The sequence below is a fragment of the Actinia tenebrosa genome, unplaced genomic scaffold (assembly GCF_029948245.1).
Source record: "Actinia tenebrosa isolate PJP-AT-01 unplaced genomic scaffold, QUT_ActTen_1.0 PGA_scaffold2__45_contigs__length_23673736, whole genome shotgun sequence".
Classification (NCBI taxonomy): Eukaryota; Metazoa; Cnidaria; class Anthozoa; order Actiniaria; family Actiniidae; genus Actinia; species Actinia tenebrosa.
The window spans coordinates 8,923,828-8,951,424 of NW_028292579.1; the positions used below are offsets into that span (position 1 = coordinate 8,923,828).

Sequence of the window (27,597 nt, forward strand, 5' to 3'; positions counted from 1 at the left end):
AAGGGTTAGTAATTAATATAACAAATTTCGAACCACGATAATATTAATATAAATATTATTTTATTATCTTATTAATTTACTCTAAATCCTTATATAACAAATTTACAATTTATAATAAACTGTTTCTATTTTAATGAGAAAATTAGGTTCCTAGTGCTCTGCCGTACTTTTGGAATATTCCTGTCATGGTGAATGAGACAGTTGCCATAGTAACTAGAAATGGTATATGGTATTTGGTTTCCAAATCCATTTCTTATGTCTGAAAAATCCAAAACATTGAAGATACTGCGCTTGAGCACCAAATTTGAAAAAGGTGGCTCTAGGAAGCGCGGGAAATTGCCAGCGCATGCGCAATGGGTGGAAATGCGTGGAAAAGAACCGCTTAAGCAGCAGACACGTACCGCAGGCTCAGCACTTGGCTTTATAAGATATTAAATCAAATCCTACATTTTTGCTCTAAAAACCGATTGCAATCTGCCATGATGTGCCTACCGGTGACATCTTGCACATCTTTTGCTCTACAATCTTAAGTTCTTGCTCATGTTACAAGGATAGATAATGATAATAATAATGAATGACGTCACATACTTCGCTTACGTCATTTATGCTAATTAAAGATATCTGCTGAGAGGTAATTATGGTCATTTATATTAAGAAATGGATGTTCGGAAAAAAAACCGACTCAACTGCACAATTTGCCGTCGAGACAAAATAAGGTTTTTGTGTACATCAATCAAAGTGTTACCTTGACATTGGTTATTGACAAGGGCACGTGCCTATGAAACGTCATGGAAACGCATCACTTGACGTTCACCACTGAAAACCTATTTTGTCGTAAGGATGATTCTGCGCGTACTTTTGTGAACGACTGCAAAATTTTAGCATTTAAGGTCGATCCTGTTACACTGTGCAAATTTGTCAGCAAATTGTCTCGCAATGCTTGAAAATGTAGCGTTGCAAAATATGGAGGTGAGGTGTTACGCTTGTTAATAGCGTTGCCATTTGCTGCAATCCGTCGTGAAAAGTAGAACTGAGTTCATACTTCGTGCATCACTACGCGCAACAACAAAAAATCGCAAGACAACTCCTGTTAAACTGTGCAATTCTCAAACAACTTGTGTATCAGGTTTCTGGAAAAATTGCACAGTGTAACAGAACCTTTCGCCTTATGTGGTAAGCACTATTTATACTCCATTTCTCAATCAGGACAACCCTGATAGAGAAACGAGTTCACAACTCAGTTTTACACAGTAGTTCTATTTTCGTAATAAAAATGAGCATCCCTCTCTTATATTTGAATGGTACGACCCTCATAACGTAGGATTGAAGTATAGCGGTCTACCTTAACCGCTCCTTACAACGGATTAATACACGTTAATTGGTTGCTATGCTTGCATGCATTACTCTTATTCATTCTATCATCCTTACTTCTATATAATTCTTTACATCCTCCATAGTTTCACTCACAGTGAAGTTTCATGTCGAAAACACTCTCCTCTTGAGTCGCTGTTCTTTTGGTCAGCGCTAGTTTGTTTAGGCTGCGCATGCGCTGTGAGATCATCAAAGACGTCACAATAGTCTTCTGCACTGCAGTCATTGATATTAGTTATTAGATTCAAGTCTGATTCAATTCCGTTCATTGAACTTGGACTGGAAGGTAGGTTTCCCTCGAGTAAAGGCTCACTCTCTGATCTGTCCTCGCAAACAATGTACGAATGTCGTTTAGAAATCTCATTGAGAGGAGCCATATGGGCATCTACGCTTGCTTGTCCGTTGCTAAGCGACGTTGAATAGTTAATATTTTGCGAGATTTCGACGTTGTCATCGGAAAGTGCGTCGGAAGAGGAAGAATTGGTATTAGAAATAGGAAAATTGCTATTAACTGGAATTAAGTCATTTGAAGATGAAGAAATCTCATTTGGTTCATAATCTGTTGTGATGTCATCGTGTTCTAGTATGTTCTCGCTGTCCCAGCTAGACGATCCTGATGACAGCGTGCTCTGCGCATGCGTACTATCAGACCCCAGATCCTGTTCTAAGCTACAAGCTCCTTCAATATCCTGATAGGACGGAGGGCGGGAAAATTCCATCCCATAAGAGCTAATGGTCGAGGTGTGATTGTAATGTTCGTCCTCGTGCATAAATACACAAAGTGTGTTTTCAGTATTGCTTTCCTGGGAGATGGGATTATTATTGATATTGACTTCGGAAGCCGATATTACTTCGTATAAAGCTTCCTTTACTTTTTCGACTTGGACTTCCATCATCTCCTGCGGTGACTTCAGGAGAACCATTTCTAAAGACCCTAAATCTTCGTACTCGTTTTTTTCAAGCGTATTTTTTTTATTCCAGTCTTCTTTGTCGTCAGAAGATGGCGAGCTCCCGCCACTAAGATGAAGACGATCGTTCTCATCGTTTGAGTCCGACTCGAGAACATTAACATGGATCACCCTGCAAGACGAGTTACGTCGAGACGAGTTCACCACAACCCCATCCATTCCACGAGGTGGGTATGGACTTGCCTCGTACTCGACTATTTCAGTGTCCACGTTTGTGTAGAGTGAACTGGGTGGACCCAGTTCTATGCTATCAATGTTGCTGACATCGCGATAGACGGGACCACTCATACATTTACATGTTAAAAATAGATTCTGTCTGATCATGAGAATGAGAATAGCGAGAATAAATACAGCCAAGACGACGCTGAGGATAATAAGGATTAATTCTTGGTTGCTGTTTTGTCTGATTGTGATGTATTTTCTTGGTGATTCGATGATGACGATTGGTGGTTTGTCTATTGGTGGGCCGTAGGTTGGTGATTCATATACATTAGTAGCGTTGTTTTTAGTGACTGTTGTGGTTGTTGGTGTGATTTTAATAGATGGTTTGGTGTTTGCGGTCGATTCGCCGTGGTTGGATGATAATGATAATGATGATGATGATGATGATGATGATGCTTGTTTTGTAGGAATTCTAGTAGTATGTATAATTTTTCTCCCAAAGCATTCTAGCCCTCCAAGCGTGAATTTCGACTCCGAGCTGGTTGCCCGTACACTAAACTTGACATTTTTCACAGGAAGAGCCTCCATGTCTGTGATATAGCCTTCATCCTTTCTCCACACATCGTCCCAGGCATCGCAATTACACTTTAAATCCTGCCTATAACACGTATTCGTAACCCCACAAAAACATTTCTTACTTCCAGGCCTTGCCCCAGCCCAATAGTCCATCGTCCGACCATCACGTGAAATCCATCGTGCACCGCGGCCCCCATCCAAATCAAACTCGTGCAAAGAATCGAGAAGAAGAGAGTTCAAACAGTTGTAGGTGAGGTGCTGTCTGCAGTGCGAGCTGCTTGAAATCAATGCACGAATGCTTGGAGGATCAGCTGAGTATTGCACTGGATGAAAATAAAAACCTGCCTTGCGCGTGTGCTGGTTGACCGCTTTGGTTTGATTTCCCGCCATGACGTGGTTGATAACTGTGATTGGTTCTTTCAGGTCGTGGAATTTGCAGTAAACAGGAAACGGTTTGACGTCATTTGGGCTGATCATGTAAGGACCGTCTTGCGTCGCTCCTGAAGCTTTCCAATCCGCGCATGTCTCTCTGCTAACAACCGCAGGAATTTCGCAATACTTTCCACTAAAATGCGATGAGCAATTGCATTTGGCTTGGCTCAGTTGCTGAAAACACTTCCCTCCGTTCTTACAAGGATTGGAAAGACAATGATCGTCTATTATGCACTGTCCAATCACAACGTGAGAACTCCTTTCTCTGCTAGGGTTAACTTCGCGCCCCTGAACAACAATGTCGTACATACAGCCGACAAACCCGACAATGTTGGGGCTATTACTTCCTATGGAAATTTGAAGGCTATTAGTAAATGTCTTAGCAGGAGTTAACTTGTGTTCAAAGGTAACGCCGTCCACTTTTAACTGTACTCTTTGTCCACTGATCTCCACGGCAACTGAATGCCACGAACCATCGTTCAACGATTTTCCCGCGCGGAGTGTCACGTGTTCACTACTCGAAGCTCGAAACGTGACATCCAACTTCACAAGTCCGTTGACAAGCCACAATAAAACATCAGTACTTATGTGTTTCTTGCCCTGATGCATTATAAGCAAGCCATTGCTATCGAACGTACGAAACTTGAAGCTGAACGATAGCACATCGCTGTACGGCGCTGTAGAAATGATAATATGTGATTCAGGTTTTTCAAACCCTAAAGGCAAGTACTCATTCATGTGACAGCCAGAACTGACATTCCCAAATATTGTAATATTGGGGTCCAATTTCTTCGTCAGCGTTGCAAAATGTTCCCTGTTTAAGATAATATATTGCAAGCATCCCTCGAACTTTGTAAATGGTAGTTTCCGTTGGTACATCTTCCTGGCTCTCGCCTCTCCTTCCTGGTCGACTCCAGCAACGTAGATTTTGTCGTCGAGCTCGAGGGTGGCGTACAGCCCGGGAAGCACCGGCGCGACACCGGTGACGTCGACTTTGATGAGAAGGTTTTTTCCTTGTCGTGTGATGTCAAGTTGATGCCATTCGTTGTCTGCGAGGTGGTTGCCTATGAAGTATTCGTGAAAGCCAGATGTGTTGCCAAAAGATCCAAGATTGCCTGAATATCTGCACAAAGGGAAAAGAAATTTCATATTAATTATTTATTAAATATTAATTATTATTGAATTATTAACATAGAAGACAAGATTGGAACAACGTCTGACTCATAAAAATCTGAGCCCCAGACGGGATCGGAATCGAATCCACGACCCTCCGGATACTACTGATTCGGATGCTCTAACCACTGAGCTGAATAGACTTCTTTGTAACAGTAAAATAACAATAACAAAATAATAATACAATGCTTGTTAAGAAAAAATAATTCGTCATGAAGAGGTTGAGATAGCAAATTTATCAGAACAGCAAGTGAGAATAGTCCCCTTCCCAGTCCCCGCCGCCATCTTGAAAGGTAGCCGTGCCTCAGCATCGAAGCGAGACGAACGCAATGCAACAATAGAGACATGTGAATAATTGTCCAAGGTGTTAAAACAAGTTCTCTATCATTGCAAGCTCACCGTTCGTGTAGCTTCGATGCAAAGGCACGGCTACCTTTCAAGATGGCGCAGGGAACTGTGAAAGGGACTATTAATATATAAAATCCATGAACCTTTTTCAAATTTGCGGTTTATTCGCAACAAAGCAGTGAAAAATTAAAATGATCTAAGAAATTTGACATGATCGACAGGGCAGAAAAACGACAAGCCCTCTACTTTCGCGATTTTTTTATTTAACTGAGTTTAATACTCCAAATTTTTAAGCGTTTCATTTGCAGCTGCTCGAAACTCGTGACAAACGTTTTGTTGAATTATCAGAGTTAATGTACTTGGTATTCACGAAAATGTCAGTTTTTCTGCTGATCAAAATATCACCTCTCCCAAAGTACACGGCTTTATATCTCAAATACGCATTCAATAAATTTTGGTCGCATTTGATATTTTGCTATTAGGCTCCAAAAGAACGTGTTTCCAAAATATTGAGCTTAAATACGTAAAGCCGTCCTTATGGCGAAAGGCCAAAAACCGTTTTGCTGCCCTGTCGACATGATCATGTATGCTCCAACATTCGGTAGACGCACATACATCGATGTTTTTCTGGCCAATTTGTATAGGAAATCTCACGATCTCGAGTATAACTCGGAATTCATAGGTAAGAGTGTTGTTTTGAAAATTTTCAAAATTGCATGGACGAGCCTTTAGGCGAGTTTAATTTGACAACTTTCATGACATCACGAAAATCTATAAATTCCGAATTGTACAAGAAGATTGTTTGATTTTTCGTTTATAATACACTCAAAAAATTAATCAACTTCATTGGGACTCTACAAAGTACAATTTGGGATTTAATTGTACCCCTCTTGTCCAATCAGAATCGAGTATACGTAATTTTGTAGGGTTTATTATATCAATAATAAACGCGTATCCATCGTGTAATACTGGTTTGTCTGTCATCCAATTAGCAAGCCATGGACGAAATGAACAATAAATTACTCTATTAGATGTCTGAGAGACATATTCGATATCACTTAAACCATGAACCACCATGGTCTGTGCTCGGTTAGAACACACCCTATCTGTATAAGAATTATAATTCATCCTCAATTCCCTAAATATTATCAAACCCGGGATGAAACATCTAAGTCAGGGTACCGTTAACTAACTCACAGATCGAACCCTGAAACAACCTCTGGGCTGATCTAAGTCAGGGCATGGCTAACTCACAGATCGAACCCTGAAACAACCTCTGGGCTGATCTAAGTCAGGGCATCGCTAACACACAGATAGGACCCCTGAAACAACCTCTAGCTTGGCTGATCTAAGTCAGGGCATGGATCAAAGATCGAACCCGGAAACAACCTCTGGGATGATCAAAGTCAGGCCACGGTTAACTCGTACTCACAGACTGAATTGGAAGTTTAGCTTGTAGGTTTTGCGGAGTGGGAATACATGACATTAATTATGATTACATTTTCTTACTGATGTGTAATTGAGAGACCATAATTAGTCAAGTGTACTTTAATTAAAAACATATTTGATGTCTGCCCGTAATAGAAAAAATAGATCTTGCTATAGATGATATAATAATGAAAAATGGATTAGCATAATAACTAATAGTGTTTTACCGGTCACTTATGAACATTATCACCACGAGTTATTGGTATTCAATAATGAGGGAGATTTCTCCTTTTTGTCAACATTTTTGTATCCTAGCTTATTTACATATCTGAGTTCTTATTTTATTTCCTATCATTCAATTTTAGGCCTTTTACTTTACTATTGGTGTTTTTGGTGTTATTGGCCGGTGCTATTTCACGGATATGTGGTTGACACTCTATATCATGAATTTTATCTTTATATCTTTTTGATTTTTTCTTTATATCTCTTTTATTGTAGGACACACTTAATTTGGAGCCTCGCTTTGTTGTATATCCCTCCCCATTTTTTTTTTTACCTTTTTTATGTTACTATTATTTATCATGGTGAAAGTTATTAAATAAATAAATAAATAAATAAATAAATAAATATTTCTACGTCCATTCCATCCATCCTTCAAACACACAACATCAAACGACTTCTATTTGATAATTATTTATTTACAAGTAATAATATTTTTCGTAGCATGAGAAATATTGGCTAAATCATGTTGTTTTACAAAGAAATGAAAACAATTTTGATTACTGCTATAAAAATCCTCTTCAAAATCACAATAAATCTATTTATTTCTTATTTCTTAGAAAAGAAGAAAACTGGTACTTGTAAAAAAGATTTAAACGATTACACACATGAAAATGTTTGATTTTTTCAATAACTGGGCGAGAAAATATAAAGAGCTCAGTTTTAACAATTTTTTACAGCTATTTGAAAATAGGTTGAATACTGAACACTGCATACTGAATAGTGCATTCCAAGACCAAAGGGTATCGTGGGTATCGATAATTTGAAATAAAAAGTAAATAAACAGCAATTAACTTTCTACATGTAGTTAGTATATTGTTTCAGATGGAATGCACTGAAAATAGAATAAATAATTATTATTAATCCTACTTTAGACAATTTCACTACGACCCACAATGCACTTCGGTCTTGGAATGCACTATTCAGTATGCAGTATTCAGTATTCAACCTTTTTTCAAATAGCTGTAATTTGCAATAAAAATTAATAATAATAATAATTAAATAAATAAAGAATATTATACGTTTATATTGTGATAATATAATAATATAATTAAAAATCCAGAACTAAATAATTAAAGACGAATTATATAAGTGTTCCTTGTTCGAGACTAAATTTCAAGTAGATTAGTGAACAAGACCATTGCAGAGTGACCACAAATTCACAATTTATTCGTATGGTACGAGACCTATTTATATGCACGATGCTCAAACGTAGTAGGGTTGTCGTTGTGAGTGGAAAAATCTTGCATTTAAAACCCTTCGGAATTCTAATTTGCCTGTTGTGAATATAACTTCGAGTAAATACCTATTATTTTATCGACTGAATATAGCATATAAAATTTTCACAAACTCGTATAAGTATTTAAGACTTGCAAAACATATTCATTCTTGTGTGTTTTAAGACCTTTTAAGTGTAATTTTGCTTTAAACGCTTGCATAAGTTGTGCAGAGATGAGTCACAATCGACAACTTCCCCCCTAAAATAATATCTTCAAAGTTCAGAAAGAAGTGGGAGGGAAAAAATTTCTACTGATACTTCCTCCTTATACCAAGCAAGAATATTTGAAAATAAAAAGCTCGATTAGATCAGCCAAAGTCAGCCCCCGCTTTGAACTTTTGACTTGCAACCAAAAAATTGATTGTTAACGAGATTTGGGTCAAGAACCGCTTCTGGTTTTACGTTGTTTATCGATCTCCAGCAGTTTGAATACCGTAAAACAATAAGTAGGTTTCCTATCTTACGTGTATCTGAAAATTTTACGTGAAAATCATGGAGTTTATTGTGGTTTTCAACCGAAAGTAATGCAAGTTAAAGATTAGGGAGTCCAGCAAAAATACGCGAATTTCAACAAGGAACAATACTTGTGAATTATTAATGATATTTGGCGCATGCGCAGACGCTACAGCTACAGGTGCAATTTAAGGTGGAATGTGTACGTAAATCACACATTTTGATATTTTCTCAATTCTATTCTTTAAAAAAATGAAAAAGTTTTAAAGCTAAACAAAAAACTCCTTTTGGTAGATGTTTGAAAAGGTTTTTTGGTAAATTACTTTCTCTACAAGACTTAGTTTAGCGTATACGAAAAATAAATTTTCCTTGGAATAAGACTCTACGATTGTTAGTAAAATTATGTGTCCAAAATGTACCTAAACCTTCTAAAATTCACAACAAAAGAAGTTTTTTTTCTTTAGAAAGAAAATACATGCATTCTTTCGAGTGTTTGGCCGAAGTACACAGCACGTAAACACACAAAAAATAGTCGTTGCGTTTGAGGTTAATCTAAGTAACCAACAGAATTTAGTCTTAATACGATGAAAGCTTTTCATTCTCCAAAGAGACAAAGAAAAAGAGCTTTCAATTGAAAATTAATAAAGTCGTTCGTTTGTTCCAATCTTATGTTCACTAGTTTTAGAGTACCTACGAGACGATTTACGTCAAGAAACGCTAGTGGAAAAGCCAGTTAGAATACGTCTTATTTTAGTTATTCTAAAAGCTCAGCAGGCTGTTCAAAACTTCAATTAAAACAACTGAATTACTTTATCAAAATGCAACAAAAAAATAAGAATTGTATTTATATTGTTTTATTTCTAACAATTTTTTAATGAAATATTAAAGTTTTTTTACGAATTATGATAGAATAGCGGAAAAGTTTCATTGCTAACACGTTTGGGTATTGGAAAAATTGCGAGGTGTTGAGATCGCAATGTAGGTAAATTACGGAGGAAGAAAACATCGAATAACATAAAAATAACGATAATAAAGTACCTTAATTTGCCACCAACGAGTTCCAGCGTCATAAAATCCCCATTTTTTCCTCCAGCATGTAAGAGAAGCCCCGAGGAATTGATAGTACGAAAGAGTAGTCGGATACGGTCTTGTCTTGTGCGCTTGGTTGTCGATAGTCTATAAGTGATGTAAGATGATCCGTCGAAGCCCACGACTTCTTCATCGTCGTCTTGAGTTGAAAATACAGAAATGTGAGCCAGCCATGAAACGAAAAGCATTAACCAAACTGGAAAGCTTGATTTGAAAAGCATGCTAAGCGCTCTTGCAAAATGCTTGAAGAAAAAAAAATGTTGCCCTTCGGTTCCTTAGCCTCTCTTGTCCAGTCTATTCACCATGCAACGCCGTGCAACTCATTCTGCAAAAGACTCCCCTCTTATACCACTACTGCTGAAGAACCCATACCGTCCGTCATCACAATGCCTCGTGTGTGTCTCAGAAATCTAGGCCGGCTGTTCTCATCACGGACAAAAACATTCTTTCAACTGAAAAGAAACATTTGAATAAATTTGTTACACAATGTTACGCATTTGCTATCTTTTCTCTTAAATACTCCGGCAGCGCAGACCATGGCACTGGAGTTTTTTTTCTTAGGCAATTATCGCCGGGTTTTCAAACTGCTGGGCAGGACTGAGACCTCATTGATAAAAAGAAACAGAATCTTTTCAGCGTTTTTACCTTAAAACAGCCAGCTTGTCAAACGGTTTCCCTAGTGATATCTATAAAACGCAAGCAAAATGCGAATAGCATCAAAACGGAACAAAATTGAACGTAATGATTAATTTCTTATTTTTTTCCCAGCCTTTACGGGGTATAATGTTGGAGCTATCTTACGTCGCCACATGAATTATTCGGGTCATTTTGAACACCGTTTTCCCGACAGTTGAGAACTGACTCTGATTGGTACAAACTACAATGAATTGTCACGATCTGAAAAGGAAATGTGCATGCATTGTGGAATGCGCTACCCAACGTCAAGACAATTTCAAAGTCTCGCAATTTTCTCTGAGATGACAGTTGATTTAGCATGTTGATTTAACTCCTCAAATACGAAGGAAATATAAGTGAGAGGTCTCTTCTAGCTTTTCCTTCAGGTAATTGAAGCATCTGGGTCGATATTCAGCTGGATGAAATCTTTCATCCGATTGAAAAACATCACCTATTTTGATATTGCAGACCAACCACACTAGGTTTTGATTACGTCTTTAGTTCAGTCTACTCAGAATTTCCGAGTTTTCCCTCCAAAGGCGTGTTCCCTATTCCGCAATGTTAACTTTATCGAAATACACTTTCAAGAGGAATAAACATTTCATACAGCATAAGAGATAATATCTGCGCAATAAACTTAATATTAGCACGATGTACTAGCTAATTTACTTTCTACAACGACTAATTTCGTTTAAAACACGTCACAAAACAAATCAATATCGCCATTTTAGCACATTGAATATTTGGCAAAAATTGCGTCATTGTTCTACCTTAAGTCTCTAGATTTCTACTACCTAGCCATTTAAAAACATTTTTACGCTATTTATTGATGAAAACTGCAGGAAAACTCCCTTGAAGAACTCGCTATTTTTATTTTTATTTTATTTCTTCTTCTTCTTCTTTTTCTTTGAGAAGTCAGTTATGTTGGAAAGAAAGGGGAAGGTATGAGTCGCAGGTGATGGTTATTTTTCTTGTTCAGATTCTCGTTTCTTTCATATAGTTTTAGTAATTAGTTGCCCTGATTATGTTTGTCTTGTTATTTTGTTTCTGCCAATTAAAACGTATTTAGAGAATTCTAAGACAATAGATCAATAACGTCCCCTGTCAAAGTAATCGTTTTGTTCAATACAATTCTAGAGTGTATCCGTTTTTTTGAGTAAAACTCTCCCTTCTGTGTCCACATACTACACACGAACATGTCAATCTTGCTACGTGATGGTTTATTATTCATCATTAGCGTCCCAGATCAGATGAATCTGAATAAGTGAATAATGGAACCAAAGTTCTTCGTCTCAAATCCAAAGGTATCAGTGTGTTTGATAAATTTCATTAAATATTTAACATACACACGTGCCTTGGAATACTCAGGGTGGCAACTGTGAACTAAGCGGGAACTTTACGAGAAAACAATGCTAATTAGAGCGGGTTTGTAGTTGAATGAGGACGGGCACTGTCCACGTGCCCTGCCGTTGAAAACCAACACTGTCAGGATGCTTCGAAAGAAAGCTTGATGACCAAAAACACGACGTCTGAACATCAAAAAAAATTTTTTTTCCAGTTCATGCACTGTTAGGAAAATTTTCCCAAAAATAATGCTTGTTTTTTTTTTAAGTGGGGCGAGACTGATTTCTTTTGTATACTTATGCTAGTCAGCTAAAAGTAAAAGAAAGTCGGATGGGAAAAAGCAATAAAAATTATATCGAAAGTGTTTATACGACTTATTGTTCCACGCCACGCGACCCCTCACACAAAAGCTTTTGTCTTGTGTTCTCAATGAAAGACCAAAAGAATTCTTCTTGACAAAGTACGTTATAAAATAACTTTATTCAAAAGTGAGAGCACTGTCTCTACTGATTGCAATCTCACTCATTCTCACATGAAAATTCAACAGATTTATCTAATGTTTTCCTCCGTTATTGTGACTAAGTTTTCCCCCATTAACAGAAGCAGAGAACCTACTTAAAACTAATACCACTGGCCAAAATAATTTAGCCAATTTTCCTAAAACGACCAAAAACGGATGCACTATTAGGTACAATCTTATGCTTTTAGATTTATCAGCAAACGAGTACTAAAAAGCTTTCAAGATGTGTGGTTATCGTGAAGTGGTCGCGTAACCTAATACTGATTCTCGGCTCCTTGCAATCAATGCCTAAAACAGACTCCTATATGTAGCCAGTGTCCTTGGCATTGCTTGGCTATCTAGAATGACATAATTTTATTATACTTAATTATAATTTTTATTTTTGATATAGAATACAATCTCGGACGCCATGGAAAGCTAGACGATATTAATTTTGATAGCGAGAAGTTGATCGAGTTGTTATGCCTCGCGAAGCATTAGGGAAAGTCATTCAAATGGGGTAATCTTTATTGAGAGCAGAAAAGTGATTTTTGCTCTTATGTGGATTTACTAATTTATCCGGAAAACAAAGACAAGAAAGTAAAGACAAACTTTTTATGCTTTCTTAGTGGGGAATGACTTGAATGAGCCGATAAAGGCAGACAAAATTCAACAGGTCGAAATGTTATTTGAAGAAAAAAAGGTGCATTTTCAACCTCAAAGTCACTTGCAAAACAAATTTCGTCCTAAAGACGGAATAGAAAGGCATGTTTAATTGTTATCTAAAAGCTTTTTTTTTTTGTCCAAACTCAATGTAAAGAGATTGTAAATTTTTTCCATGATCTTAGCAATTTAAGGGAAGGTTATAAACACCGAGTTCGGTATACACTTTCTAATTTTTCAATGCTTGAAAAATGTTGTCCTTAGTTTAAAAAGTGCCCAAAGGCTTTTTTTAATTATTATCATTATTATTGTCATTATTATTATTATTTTATTTATTTATTTATTTATTGCTTAAATTCAAGTTAATAGAATATACATTGTTTTTACAGCTTTAACAATTTTTTAGGAGGTTATATAACGGCGCATTCGATATAAATAGACTTTTTAAAGCACTACGGGAAAATTACTTTCACTGTATCCGACTTCTTTTAGTGCATCACCTGTGTGATTTAATTCACAATATCTCACCAGCTTTGAATCAAGTATTACCTCAAAGCACCAACGCAAAGAAAACAAAATATTCCCATTAATTAACAATTTTAATATATTTTCCAATGAATTCAAGACCGATATTCAGTTATTATGATTCGTTTTCTTATCGATAAAAATCGATGAAAACGACTCTTAAATTTGCTAAAAATATCGGCATTTATTCCTCTTTTATTCGCTATTTAGCTTGAGGCACATTTTGACACGCGTGCAAATAATCAAATTCCATCACACCTTATCGAGCATTTTCACAAAGAACTCTTTTTGGCTTTTGTTCTCATCCTTCAATATAGAAGTGAGCACAAAGATTTTTTTGGCTGCAAAGAGTGAAAGACTCAGAATCCAATTTTACTTTCTTTTGACTAAAGATTTAATTACGATGGCGCGTGGCATTCGTAGAAAAAATGTTAGAAAATCTCTTGTGTTTGGTTGAAAAAGGAATAGCGATCAAAGATGACTTAACGTAGTCTAGGACAAGCTATCTTTCTTTATATATGAGACTAAAATTTTCAAAAAACTTTCTTATTCGAAAACAAAATCTTGGTTTTCTTCTTTGTCTATTCTTTGATGGACTTTCTTTTTTTCAAGGAAACAATGTTTGCTACATATACAGTACTCAATGGATTTTCGCTTACCTATTCCGTGTCCGAAACAGGTGCGAATGTGAATAGTAATATCCCTAACCGCATCCCCTACATACGACTAAGAACCCTAGTAATGTTCAAAACAATACTTTCAAAAAGCAAGGGTATAGCTTACCATGCGAGAAAATACGATCCTAGAAGTCAAGCTATGCCGTGGCCAACACCCTGCCATGCTAGGCACGCGACCAGGCTATACTAGAGGTGGTGAAACTAAAACATCCAGGCGTCCTTCAGTCTTACCGTTCTAAGTTCACAGACAATTTCAATTAAGTAGCTCATATTAGCTGACCCTAATGCTGAGTAGACTAGAATTAAAGAGGTTTCAAGACGTTGGTACTTGAGATGTGGAGTGCTTTGATTATTAGACCAGGGGGAGAGGGGTCAGTGGTGAAGACTGAGTTGCAGATGTTGTCCTAAGTTATTGAGGTTTGCTTTTCGATCGCGCGACAGTATCTGTTTGATTTTTTGCGTTATTGAAAATATGTCTCAAATGTGCTTTTTAACACAATTGTGAATTTTCTCGCTTTCTGATTGGTCTCTTGGGGAAATAGGAGAACATACCTTTGAAGTACGTCAGCAAATCACGCGTGCGCTTGAAACTGTTTTTTTTTTTTTCTTTCTTTCAAATTTTACTTTTGTTTTCGTAGTAAAATTGACAATTTTTTGTAGTTAAGAAACTATTTTCTCCAGTTTTCCGTTGTATGTCATCTTATTTAGCACTTTTTTCGTAATCTAGCCGTCAAAATGTTATGGACTCACGAGGCGTAGCCGAGGAACTTTGTTAAATTCATTCGAATAGCCGGGCTATCATAGGCGAGATTTTGAGTTTTCTTTCAAACACTGGTCACGTAATACGTAAATAGAAATGTCGTGCAAGCTAGAGGAATGTATACCATCTTCTGCCATTCATCCTTATTCTTCAGTTTTTGTTATGTATGGCCGGAACTTTTGTTTTCTTAGTAAAAAAGCAATGATATGATAGTCTTATGATAGACGAATGTGTCGAACAATGCAGGATACTTTACTAAAAGAGTTAGTTAAAATCTTTGTTTTAAAGGTAGATTTTAAGATAGATAGATAGCAAAAGAAATCGAAGGAAAAAGAGCGAAAGAAAATCAGAAACAGTAAATAATTTCGAAAAGCATAGCGACTCACTTTGTTTTGCTAGGACCCAGTATTGACTACTAAACTCGCTTTAGTCCGAGAAAAGTTTCTTATTTGCTCTTCAAGTTGCTAGCATTATAAATTAATATAATTTTTTGGGTTTATTTTTATTTTCTTAATTTATTTTTTATTTTTTATATTTTATTCTTTATTCGTTTAATTTTTTTTACGGAATATGATTTTATTGCTGTTATATGCGCACAGCTTAGGCAATTGAAAACCAATCCTTTATCCTTAAGCCCCGTTTACACTGGCGATTTTGGCGGCGATTTTTGCTGCGATTTTTGCTGCGATTTTTGCTGCGATTTTTGCTGCGATTTTTGCTGCGATTTTTGCTGCGATTTTTGCTGCGATATTTGCTGCGATTTTCGGAAATTTGAAATCTTTTGTCTCATCCTTCAAAAGAGACATTCGTCTAGGAAAATCTTGGTATCCTGAAAAAAACTTTACAGGTAAATTCTTTACCATTATTTATTATGGACAAAATAGCAAAAAAATCGCAGCAAAAATCGCAGCAAAAATCGCAGCAAAAATCGCCGCAAAAATCGCTAGTGTAAACGGGCCTTTAGACTGGAAAAGAATCAAGACAACACTTGGCTTTAGCGCGGGGTGCACGTGCGTCAGTTTTCTTTCACTGAGAACTGAACACCACAATTATAACTGTATAGTTTTGATGAAGACTAGGGTCTGGAGCAACGGTGCCGAGATCCTAACGCCGTCTAGGTGGTGTGTACACTTCACCCAAAGCACGAGTCAATTTAAGGGATTTATTTTAATAACTTTGTTAATGATATGCCGGTGTGTCTAATGTAAGACGCTTAGTACATTAATGGTCATTAAGAGCGGGCATTCTCGGTGATATTTAAGTCTATATAAGGTATGTACCATTAAACTGAATAAAACATCTCTACTAATGTAAGCTTCCTAATGATAATACGTAATGTAGTCCATGCTTAGAAAAGATGTTATTTTCCTTGCAAATACTGTAATATGTTTCTAACAAAATAAATCCAGAAATGGTTCAATTAGAGATTAGTGCACGTCCTCGTGTGTGTGCTGTTACTGGATAACTCTTCGTTTCAGCGACTTTAAGATTACTTACGTTTTATTGGGATTAAAGCATGGACCATTGGATAATTAAGGTGAATTGTAGGAATTTATGTTGTATATACACGACTTTCAAAAATGGCCTCCAAACTCGGTTGGGACTAGGGACAATTGAAGCGAGGTAAGTAGGGCCTCATTAGTACACAAAGTCTACACAGTAAGATATTTTGTGTCCCGCTTCCATTTGATTGTCCCTAGTCCCAACCGAGTTTGGCGGCCATTTTTGAAAGTCATGTATGATATTTATTTTTTTATAACGACCTTATATATTTCTTTTCTAAAAGGAGTAGTTGCTCGATATTTTTTTGAGGATTTACGCAACCCCCTCGAGCCCCTCAATTATCTAATGGTCCGTTCCTAAGGCGCCCTTCATAATGTATGACAGAGGGGGGGGGGGGGGGGGGGAGGATGGGGCAGGTGAAAAATTGAAATGTCCAGAATAATTCTTAAAACCCCCCTTAAAGTCATGCAAAAAAATACAATCCCCCCTAAGTAAGGCTTGTAGCCTCCCCCAAATATTGTGCATCCCCCTCTTTTTCCTACCAAAATTTTCCCGATCCCCACTAAATTTCACCTCCCCCCCCCCCCCCCCCCCCTCTGCCATGAACGCAGCCTAAGTCAAAGTACTTTAGAAGGGTGTGTCTTTTCTTGTACGAGGAACTAAAAAAAGTTGGAAAGGAAACGAAGGAGACATTTGGGTTAGAAATTAACAGAATGGCATGTATAAAAATATTGAAAAGTGAGGGGTTAGCTGAGGCGTGAAAATCTAAGTGGATTAAAGCATTTGCCCCTCCCTTTCCGCAGTCCCTGTAAATAACATGCGGAATGTAGAAGAGGTAGAATACGTATCCTTCATTAAAACAATTTTTATATATCATGCAACCTGAAGTGACCCGATCGATCGGCTGAGATCGAATTGAAATTTCAGCGTTGTGGTCTCGAGAAAAGGGGAAAGCCAGAAAGCCTGGCCATGAGAACAACCCTATAGATTCATTTTTTTAGCTTTTAGTTTTAATAGCAAACACAGAAGAAAATATTTAATAACTAAAAGACTCTTAAACAAAAAAAAAAAAACATGCACAATACTGATTGATGAAGACGTTCTGACGCTTGGTTAGACAAGGGTTGGTCTTGTGGTCATATTTTGGTAGATTATTTCGTACCGCTAAGATAATCATCATGTGTTAGAGGATTCACTAAACGTAAGCTTTGTCAAACGTCAATCAGAAGATCTGGACCGACGTACCGGATTATCTTTTAAAAGATACAAAAGAGAGTCCACATGAAAGCTCGATTCTTCAAAATGTCATTCACTAAGCCATTCATCATTTATATTAACAGAACCATCAATTTATCTTTAGTTAATCAAGGGTGGTGTAGCGGTAGACCACTTGACTCTCGTCACTAGAGCTCACTAGCACTGGGGTTTTAAGTTTGATGATTGTCAGCCGTCAGCATTTCATTTGAGTACGCATAGTTTTCTCCCCCCTACAAAACCTAATAACATGCTAAGTTATGATTCAATTTGTGAGTTAGCTGTACCCAACCTTGGCGTTGTCAATCAGCCAAAAGAGGTTGTTTTGGAGGCTCGGCGGATCCTTGTCACAGTTCCAGATAAAATTCGGTATCGAAATGAGGGTGCCATGGAAATATTTGACTGATCCTTGCCTGTTCATTATCATTTGTCAGAATTTCCAAGACTCCCCTAAATTTGTCTTCAAGAAACTATAGTATTGATCAATCACAATGCTATAGTGACCAGTCAATAGCTGTCTAACGTCTTATCTGGTGGTCGGCTTTAACTTTTATCACAATAAATCATCACGGTTGCGATCAGCAACAAAACATCCTTCATTATATCGACTCCCTATCAGCTCGTTAGCGATAGCAGGCAAGATAAGCTCTTTTTATCACGCACCTATCACACGATTTATACTGATAAGAATTTGCATTAGCTGTACTTTAATTCCTTACAGTGTTTTGAGCGTTCATCGCATATCATGTTCCATAAATAAGGAAAGGCAATTCAGGCTCATGCACTAGTTTCTCATACATATGCACCTCAAAGTTATCGAGTTTGTCTTCTACATGGACTCAGAAACAGACCATGACCTCTCCTGTTTTCCTCCCTCTGCAAAACCTAAAAAGCTAAATTCTAATCCCATCTAAGTTAGCGTTATCCTGACGTACCACATGCATCAGCTAGCCAAGAGTTTGTTGCAGGGTAGTCGAAGGAGTTTCGAAGGAATAGTCCCCTTCACAGTTCCTTGCGCCATCTTGAAAGGTAGCCGTGGCTTTGCATCGAAGCGAGACGAACGGTGAGCTTGCAATGATAGAGACCTGTGAATAATTGTCCAAGTTGCTAAAAAAAGGTCTCTATCGTTGCAAGCTCATCGTTCGTCTCACTTCGATACCAATTCAAGGCTCCTCTACCTTCCAAGATGGCGCAGGGAACTTTGAAGGGGACTATTGAAGGTTTAGAAAGATTAGACGAAGAAGAAGACCTAAGTAGTCGAACGGGATTCATTTTATGCAAAAGACGAAACCTGTTTATAATCGGAGTTAATGAAGATAAAGAGTTAGAACGCATCAGATAATGAATGAAGTCTGCCCCGATTAGCCCCATCCGTCAGAATCAATATTTTAAGCGGCCAACGTCCTCTCCGGCCCCATCTGCCCAACATCATTGATTACCTTGAGTGCACTAATTTGTACTATTGGAAAACAAGGTCCCCATTAATGGCAAGGTGTTCTTTTACAGATTTATTAGTGATGTAGGTATTTAATTTGGTAATCACTTGGTCCTCCATAAATCTGCCGTAAACTGAAGGCATTGACGGACGACGCGAGTTTAAAATTAGCCACTTATGCAGGCGTAATAACTGGATCTAGGACAATTGACTTCAGAAAATGCCTAGGCAATCATTATAGGAAATTAGTGATCAATTAGAAAATGAAAGTGTAGGCATAGGTCCAAATCATTTTCATAGGGTTACGAATTTATCAGTGGCTACCATCACTAAGGGCTACGAAATTAATAAATGTTCTTGGCGCTAAAATCAGTTATTCCATTTTACCATGTTCCTCGACAATTATGGATAGAGTATTTTAATTATTTGGTCTTCTCTGTTCAACCTGTTATTTCCTCTTCCTCGCTAATGTTGATTTTCTTTTTTGGAACTCTGTTTCTCCGAGTTGCACGCTGAAATTTGTTTTTTTGCTGCTGCCACTGTCAAAAATATGAAAGGTACCGACTGTTTAGGTTTGATTGACAGCAGCGAAAAAACAAATTTCAACGTGCAGCTAGCAGACACAGAGTTCGCATTTTTATAAGAATTGCAGTAATCTGAAGGACTAACGACGACCAAAATTAACAATGATTGGTAGAGTTGCAAACTTTTTTTATATGATGCATGTTATCAAAGTCTCCTTGTCGTCCTTGTCTTATTCACTTTTTGAATTTGACACACCAACGTAGTCCCAACTAGTAACCACTAGTTAAGTTATCAGTTTATTTGCTATTTAAGTCTAGCTAGAATTTAAGATCTTACCTCCTACTTTCGAGTTACCATGCACTTATAGTTTTCTTCTCTATTCTTTTCCAAATATTTAGATTCAGTTGCTAAGCGTCACTGCACTACGATGGCCATTAATTTGTAAAGGGAAATTTGTTGAATTTAGTTCGGGACAGCTAGATATATATATATCCCTCAGCAGCAGATCTTGATCGACAAAGACTTGGTGATGCAACTTCTTTCATTGAAAGCTTAAAGTAACTGATACGGCCAAAGCTGTAGTCTCTTAAACAATGAATACATTTTATCCTAGGATTCTATTAGATCCGGATGGTACTGACCGATCATTAGCCTTTTGTTAAACTGAGTAACTCCGGCCGTCACTCTGTCCCTAAGTCTATCCGTTTAATATATCCATTAAAGATAATTGGTTAATCTCTTAAGAAGGTTTGTCTGCCGATGAGCCCCTTATCTAAAATATCAACGTTGGTTAGTCGTAAAGGAGTTGATGTCATAAATAGACCCATTCAATGCTGCCCCATTTCTTGTACAAAACATGACAGCAATCGCTGGTACACCATAATGACCATTCCGATGAGCACTGCATGTTTAACCTATACACGACCCATTCAGCTTGGCTCAATGTTGTCTCATTCCAGATCATTTGACATTTCCTTTGAGTATTGTATTATAAATAGACACAATTATCTTGGTTCAACGTTGTCCCATTTCAGACCACATGACCATTTCCCTTGAACATTGTATAAACAATAGACCCATTTAGCTAGACCCGATGTTGTCCCATTTTGCAACCAAAACGATTCTATTGGCCGTGAAAGATGCTTTATTTATAGCCTTCGAAACGGCCTTCCAGTGTGGGGGGATTTGGGAGTCCCGGCTCCCCTCAAATCCCCGCGCCGGAAAGCCATAAAAGAAGATGCTTTATTAAGAACCTTTCAAACTTAGACGGCATTAGAGAGACACAAAAAATGGGAAAAGATACCCTTTTTACTGCCATTTGAAAAGCAAAAGTTAATTTTTTAGTTTAGCTTTGTCTTGTGGGTGCTTCCAAAGCTTTAGCTGGATGGTTTAACTGCAAGTAGCGGATCAGTATCTGCCTAGCTAATCCTTGCTCATGGCACAAATCAAATAAGTAGGTGGGAAGAGACAGACATTCAGAATTGAGGACGTCACAGTCAAAAATCGCACTTGGCATGTCCTGTACTGTCAAGTCTGGAAGACTTTTGAGCCACAATTAATTGCGACAACAAGTTAAGTTTGCAAAAGTGCAAGTTAAAGGTCCCTTCTACGTACAAGCTAACCACTTAGTAGTTTGATTAAAGCCCGAAGTCTCCTTTGTGTCACGCATTGATAATCAGCATCCATGGCTAGTATCTCAGGGAATTAAATCAGTACCATTAAGGCTTACTTATAATTACTTGGGGTGACTTGGGGTTAAATTGTACGTCTACGATTTGCACTAAATACTATGGCATATCAACCCCCCGTACGAATATCAGTTAGAGATTGATTATTACCCTTCATTAATCATAGCATTGTGCATACATCAATGTCTGCTTTATGATCTGAAAGCCGGGGGCTGACGAAAAACTGAATATTGTCTAAAAGTAAATTTAAAGTTTCTATGTTTAACTGAACGTGGGTAGTTGAATGATGTCCCAGGAAGCCGATGGCTACCCTCTCTCCATCAGTGCTCTGTTTTTAAAGAGTATTCGAAGCTTAGGCTACACAGAGAAAAGTAGGGAAAGGTCGAAAAAGCAGACGTGGAGAGCCTGATGATCGAACCGGGAACCTATACTGCCACGGGCCAACTGAGCTACACGTGCTCCTCTTTTGGTGTTCCGGTACGTGTCACATATAGACTCCCAAATCAAGGAAGAGAGATCTAACAAACCCTACTCACATAGGATCTGAATCTGGGAATCGAATGCGGGACCCCAGAGGCGAGAGGTTCATTTGCTGCTAGAGGCATAGTCAATTGCGCGAAGGTCGTCTGAATTGGTGTTAATAGCTCACTTCAAGATGAGCGTCATGCAGACGGGAAAATGCCTTCAGGCTACCTTCTCAGTAGTCAACTGTTGGCCTTTAATTACTTTGATGCAGCCGTAGCTAGAATAGAAAACCAATCCGTCATCTCACCGACATGGCATCTTCTAACACGAAATCCTACCATCTTAGGGCCGCTACGCACTAAACGACCGACAACGAACAAGAATTAGCCATACAAATTTGTTTTTGATTTGTGTTGTGGCTTCTCTACAGTTCTTGTGACCTTATCGTTATTGTGGATACCTTTAGGGCTCGTACAGGAAGAACATACCACAATTTCAACATCAACTGTTTTTGAGATACATTTCCTCTACAACTTCTGTGACCTCGGTAATATCATCTTGAAAGGCCCAAGAGTGTTACCTTGACCTCAACAGTGAGTGTTAATGGCAACCATTGACCCAAACTTCCTTGGTGTTTTCTATCCACACAAACCAACAACAAAACTTTATTGATCCAGCTTGTTTTTTGTTAATTTTGGAAATATTTTTCAAACTGTAGAGCGGGTCCACCCGCTTGCAAGGTCGTAGGGCATAATAACTGCTAATACGCTGCATAAATAAAACTGATATTTGATAAATATTGATATGCCTGTCAGTATAACTCAGCAAATGGTCATTAATGTTTCACTAATGAATTCAAAACATTGACACTGGCCATTGGGGAAAGCGTTATCAGGTTGGAGAAATCTGGCTTATCCAAAGCTATAAAACAGGAAAAAGTATAATGATCTATAATGCAACAGAATATTGATAGTTTTACGCGAGAAAAGGTTCTTTGTGCATTTCCAAATTGTATAATGAATTAGTGCTACTCTTATGGTTGTTTTACTCAAAGGAGTGACGATCATAAAATTGAAAGTACCTAGTGTACTAGGAGGTCTTGGATTTCATTCCGAGATTCATGACTGGAAGCCACTTAATCCTGATAGGAAGACTTGATAACAGCATTCTTCCAAGTGCGATGCTTCAATGCCTTCAAACTATCAGTTTTTCAGTGGAATTTTCTTCATCAAAGATTAAAGTTCAAGCAATCAATTGGAATGTGAATCAGAACTAGGTAGAAATACTGTCCAAAACATGCAAATTAATAAAGCCGAGAAAAAGCACAGGATTAGTGTAATTGGACTGTAACTAATTATTACTTCGAAGTAGTGATGTAGCTCCAGATGTGGCTCGGCGGTCTCAACGCCTTTTAGTTTGTTCAAGGCGAATTCACTGAGCATTGAAGATAAAATACATACGACATTGTGCCTCCAAACATGCTCAACGACACCCCCAAAACTTTGCCGTAAAAGTTAACTCATACGGTTTGTACCAAATATAATATTTTGTCTATGCGCCGACCGTGTTTGTAGATGTTGTAACATATATACATGGGTAGCGACTGACACAATGAGCAGGCGTAAGGCGTACGGTGCTTTGCGTGCTCATCTAGTATAGTATCGATCGTGAAACCCTGAACACTGTTTAATTGGCAAAGCCATCCACATATCACGCAAATAACTCATGTAAAACACAAATATAAATAAACTTTTAGGCAATAAATTATGAAAAAGTAATCCGGAAAACTACAGACATTTTTTGTGCCATAAGTTCGAATGCGCACCACAAGAAGTCATTACAAATGATACTAGAAAAAGAACTTACATGATAGAAATGAATAGTCATATGTGGAATAATTATTTCTAGTCAAAATTTGCAATACCAATATGAGCAATTAATTTAGCATCTAGTTTGCAATACTAATACGAGCAATTAGTTTAGCAACAAACCTTACGATAGTTGAAGTAAGCCACGATCCTCCAAGGTAATTAAATAGTCATATATCGTTGCTATTCTCTACTGAAGATCTACTATCAGCGCATCAATCGTTTTGTGGCGCTGTCTGACGCGCTTGCCTCTAATCGAGGAATACAACCGCTTGTGGATAGCCAGAATACCTTGCAGTCTGATAAGACATTATGATTTCGTCTTTAGATTTCCCCATAGTAGATAACCTCTGTAACCCTTGGGAATTATGAGCCTGCTTTGGAGGACTTGATTGGGAAAGTCTGATCGAAGCGTAGGATATAATATCGACTGGTAAACTATTAGTAAAAGATGCTGAAATGATCCCACATTTGAGAATAAACTTTCTTGCGTGATTTAGGAATATGATGCTCAGTTTTTTAGGGCAAAATAATTGAATGATGTCAGCTGAAGCTATTTTTATACTCTATGTTTTATAACATAACATCCGCTTTTTTATTTGCTTTTAAGAGTGAAGTTTGTGTGACCTTTGTGGAAGTTAAGGAAGAAGAAAAAGAAATCAAGAAAAAGAAGAGCGACGACCAGAAGAAGAAGAAGAAGAAGAAGAAGAAGAAGAAGAAGAAGAAGAACAACAACAACAACTACTACTACTACTTGCAACTACACCAGCAACACCAACAACAACAATAACATCACCACCACCACCAACAACAACAAAATTAACAACAACAACAACAACAACAACGACAACAACGACAACAACGACAACAACGACAACAACGACAACAACGACAACAACGACAACAACGACAACAACGACAACAACGACAACAACGACAAGAACAACCAAATGCAAGAACAAAACAAAAAACAACAAACAAACAAACAAACAAAAAAACAAAAAATGAAAAGAACGAAAAGAACAAAAAAATGTGTGGTCATTAACCATCTAAAGAGCTTCTTGACAGTTAGGTTTCGTCTTTGTGGGAATCGAGAGTGGTGTACAGTTATTAAGGTCTCTATTTTAGGTCTTGAATAGGACGTTTGCATGGGCCTTATTCACGCGGCAGCCATGTTGAATTGAACAATAGATTCCACCACGCGTAGCCTCAAATTCAAGCGCTTGAGAATAAATTTATGCTGGGGAAACAAAGGTTTTTATTCTCATGAGATATTTGCATTTTATTTTTTATCGATCGATTAACCAGGACCATACTTCCAGACATCGAGTGCTGAACCGTCGTATGGACTTACGGCTACGCTGGAGATTTCAACCCCAACACCGCTATCCCGGGAGGAATTACAGACTGATCAGGAAGCTCGGTCGAAGCCTAAGGGAGAGGTTAGTCGGCCCCTAGACCTTATATGATTAACCCCTTGCTATGACCAGCAGACCCAGTGTCCAGTTTGTGCCAATGATGAGTAGGTACCAATGGTCACTCCTTTCCATGTGGGATGCGTTTTCTTTTTTATTTAAATTGAAATGAACAGATGCGCATGTCTTCTTCGTTTAAGGTTCATGAAAAATCAAAAATTTTAGAAAAAGAAAACGATTTCGGGAGAATTTGGTCATCGTTACTATGGTAACACCGGTCCAACTATTACATTATTGCAAACGTTCATCCTTGTCAAATTTTTGTATGGAAATATTATCGTTCCAGCTAAAATAAAACTAATTATTTTCTGAATAAAATCAAAACGGTGGTCAGAAAAAATAAAATAAAATAAAATAAAAAAAGAGCCACTTTGAAGTTCCCGCGGTATTCATGAACCAAATCGAGGTTGTGTCCAGGCTTCCATTCATTCTCACGTGGAGCAAATTCAAAATGGCGAACAACGTTTGACAAACTTTGTCTGTCATTTTTCGCCTTTAAAATCTTATTAGTTCCTATAAATACTTTAAAACTCTGGTAGTTTGTAGAGGACAGTACGGGACTTTGAACGGATTAGTCATCTGGTCCGAATATATAATTCTTGTTACCTGAATGATGTGAGGAGCTCCAAAACAAAGACGTGAGTTGAAAGCTTTTTCACCTTTTATCGTCTTTATAGGGCTTTATATTCCATATTTAGTACCTAAAGTCTAAATGTAACTTTGTATTACATCTAGCATTTAATCAGGTTTAGGTTTTTAAGGCTTTAAGAAGCCACAATGGTTATTTTCATGTGAGATACATGTAAGCTACATTGTAAGTACTATCTGTGTTAAAGGACCTAAAATGTGCATCCTACATGTTAGAACGCTAACCTAGGCGGTTTATCTGTTCCTAGCTAAGTAATAACGCATGTATAGAACTATATACTTTAGTAATGAAGTCTAGGGGGTTGGGGGCAAGGGCAGAAAAGTTTATGAAGAATTTATTCTCATAAAATTGTTTGTACTGTGGATAGGTGCCCAGGGGATTGGTATTAGGCCCCAGTAAAGTCCTTTAAAGGAAGCAAGATCTTCTCTGCCCCATAGAAATTGTAATGCAAAACCAGAAATCTATGCTTCAATTTTGAAAATGTTTAAAGTTACCATTTATTTTTCTTTCAAGATCTACAACTCGCATAGAAAGAAGAGCTGATATACTGATTTGTACCAAATAAATATCACAGCTCAGTTAGACAGTACAATGGATAGAAAGAAGATTGATATTAAAGTTATGAAGGTAAAGTTTTCTTTAGGTGTTGTGTTGAATTTTACCATTATCTTGAGTAATTCAGTAATTTATAATGATCATTGATAAATTAAGGTGCTGTAGTGACAGTGCACTTGCATTTTGCCTCTGGGCTGGGTCTCTGGTTGGATTCCTGGTCTCACAATCACATGGAAGTAGAGTTTGTTAGATCTCTCCCTTGATTTGAGAGTTTTTCTCTGTTTTTTCCCATTCCACATAAAACTTAACACACTAAATTCAAATTCAATATATGAGTTAGCCATGCCCTGACTTAGATCAGCCCAGAGGTTGTTTTAGGGTTCAATATGTGAGTTAGCCATGCCCTGACTTTGATCAGCCCAGAGGTTGTTTCAGGGTTTCAGAGGTTGTTTCAATATGTGAGTTAGCCGTGCCCTGACTTAGATCAGCTCAGAGGTTGTTCCAGGGTTGGATCTGTGAGATAGCCGTGCCCTGACTTAGATCATCGCAGAGGTTGTTTCAGGGTTTTTCTGTGAGTTAGCCATGCACTGACTTAGATCAGCCCAGAGGTTGTTTTAGGGTTCAATATGTGAGTTAGCCATGCCCTGACTTTGATCAGCCCAGAGGTTGTTTCAGGGTTTCAGAGGTTGTTTCAATATGTGAGTTAGCCATGCCCTGACTTAGATCAGCCCAGAGGTTGTTTTAGGGTTCAATATGTGAGTTAGCCATGCCGTGACTTTGATCAGCCCAGAGGTTGTTTCAGGGTTTCAGAGGTTGTTTCAATATGTGAGTTAGCCATGCCCTGACTTAGATCAGCCCAGAGGTTGTTCCAGGGTTCAATATGTGAGTTAGCCATGCCCTGACTTAGAACATCGCAAAGATTGTTTCAGGGTTTGATCTGTGAGTTAGCCATGCACTGACTAAGATCAGCCCAGAGGTTGTTTCAGGGTTCAATCTGTGAGTTAGCCATACCCTGACTTAGATTTAGATCAACCCAGAGGTTGTTTCAGGGTTTGATCTGTGAGTTAGCCTTGCCCTGACTTAGATTTAGATCAGCCCAGGGGTCATTTCAGGGTTGGATCTGTGAGCTAGACATGCCTCAGTGACCTAGATTAGACCAGTAAACACTTGGCACAGGGAAATAAGATGAATATAAACTAGGTGATACTAATGATTTTATTGCTTTTTCATGATCAGCTGATAGATGCAGGTCATTTTAAAGCATCACCCATCGTCATGCCAGGCTCTGAGTTTGAGAACTTCATGGGAAGACTGAATGACTATTTCTTGTATCAAGGAAACAGGACTTCTAACTCTGTAATCCCTGAGAAAGAAAAGGTATGGTACAGGAAAGGAACTTGTATTTTCCACCAAAGTCAAGAAGAAGATTAGTAATGGTTTTGTTGTTTGTAGTTCATGAGTTTGCGAGACTGTAATTTT

At 37.8% G+C, this 27,597-nt stretch overlaps 2 protein-coding genes across 5 annotated transcripts in view; one reads left to right on the forward strand and one right to left on the reverse strand.

Annotated features, from left to right (window-relative positions):
* Positions 1-43: 43 nt before the first annotated feature.
* LOC116286734 (contactin-associated protein-like 4) lies at positions 44-23,935 on the reverse strand. 2 transcript variants are annotated; one of them, XM_031693316.2, is made up of 4 exons: positions 23,563-23,935; positions 10,204-10,244; positions 9,508-10,010; positions 44-4,632 (listed from the first exon to the last, which is right to left on the reverse strand). In XM_031693316.2, exons 3-4 carry the CDS (start codon positions 9,777-9,779, stop codon positions 1,464-1,466), a joined length of 3,441 nt encoding a protein of 1,146 aa, XP_031549176.2. In that variant the 5' UTR covers positions 9,780-10,010; positions 10,204-10,244; positions 23,563-23,935; the 3' UTR covers positions 44-1,463. The 2 variants fall into 2 exon arrangements, with proteins under 2 accessions (XP_031549176.2, XP_031549178.2); XM_031693318.2 differs by lacking the exon at positions 10,204-10,244.
* Positions 22,386-27,597, forward strand: part of LOC116286747 (uncharacterized) — a 69,693-nt gene continuing 64,481 nt past the window's right edge. The window contains exons 1-4 of one of the 3 annotated variants that reach the window (XM_089034411.1): positions 22,386-23,097; positions 24,050-24,881; positions 26,077-26,190; positions 27,355-27,495. In XM_089034411.1, the coding sequence (XP_088890537.1) occupies positions 26,155-26,190; positions 27,355-27,495 (177 nt within the window). In that variant the 5' untranslated portion in view covers positions 22,386-23,097; positions 24,050-24,881; positions 26,077-26,154. Of the gene's footprint in view, positions 23,098-24,049; positions 24,882-25,364; positions 25,553-26,076; positions 26,191-27,354; positions 27,496-27,597 lie in introns of those variants that run through there. The other 2 variants (XM_089034413.1, XM_089034412.1) reach the window with 2 other exon arrangements.

Coding starts and splice junctions, on each gene's coding strand:
- LOC116286734 (XM_031693318.2), bottom strand. CDS start 9,779: ATGCTTTTCAAATCAAGCTTTCCAGTTTGGTTAATGCTTTTCGTTTCA. Junction 4,633..9,507: donor CTCGTTGGTGGCAAATTAAG/GTACTTTATTAT, acceptor CCCTTTGTGCAG/ATATTCAGGCAATCTTGGAT.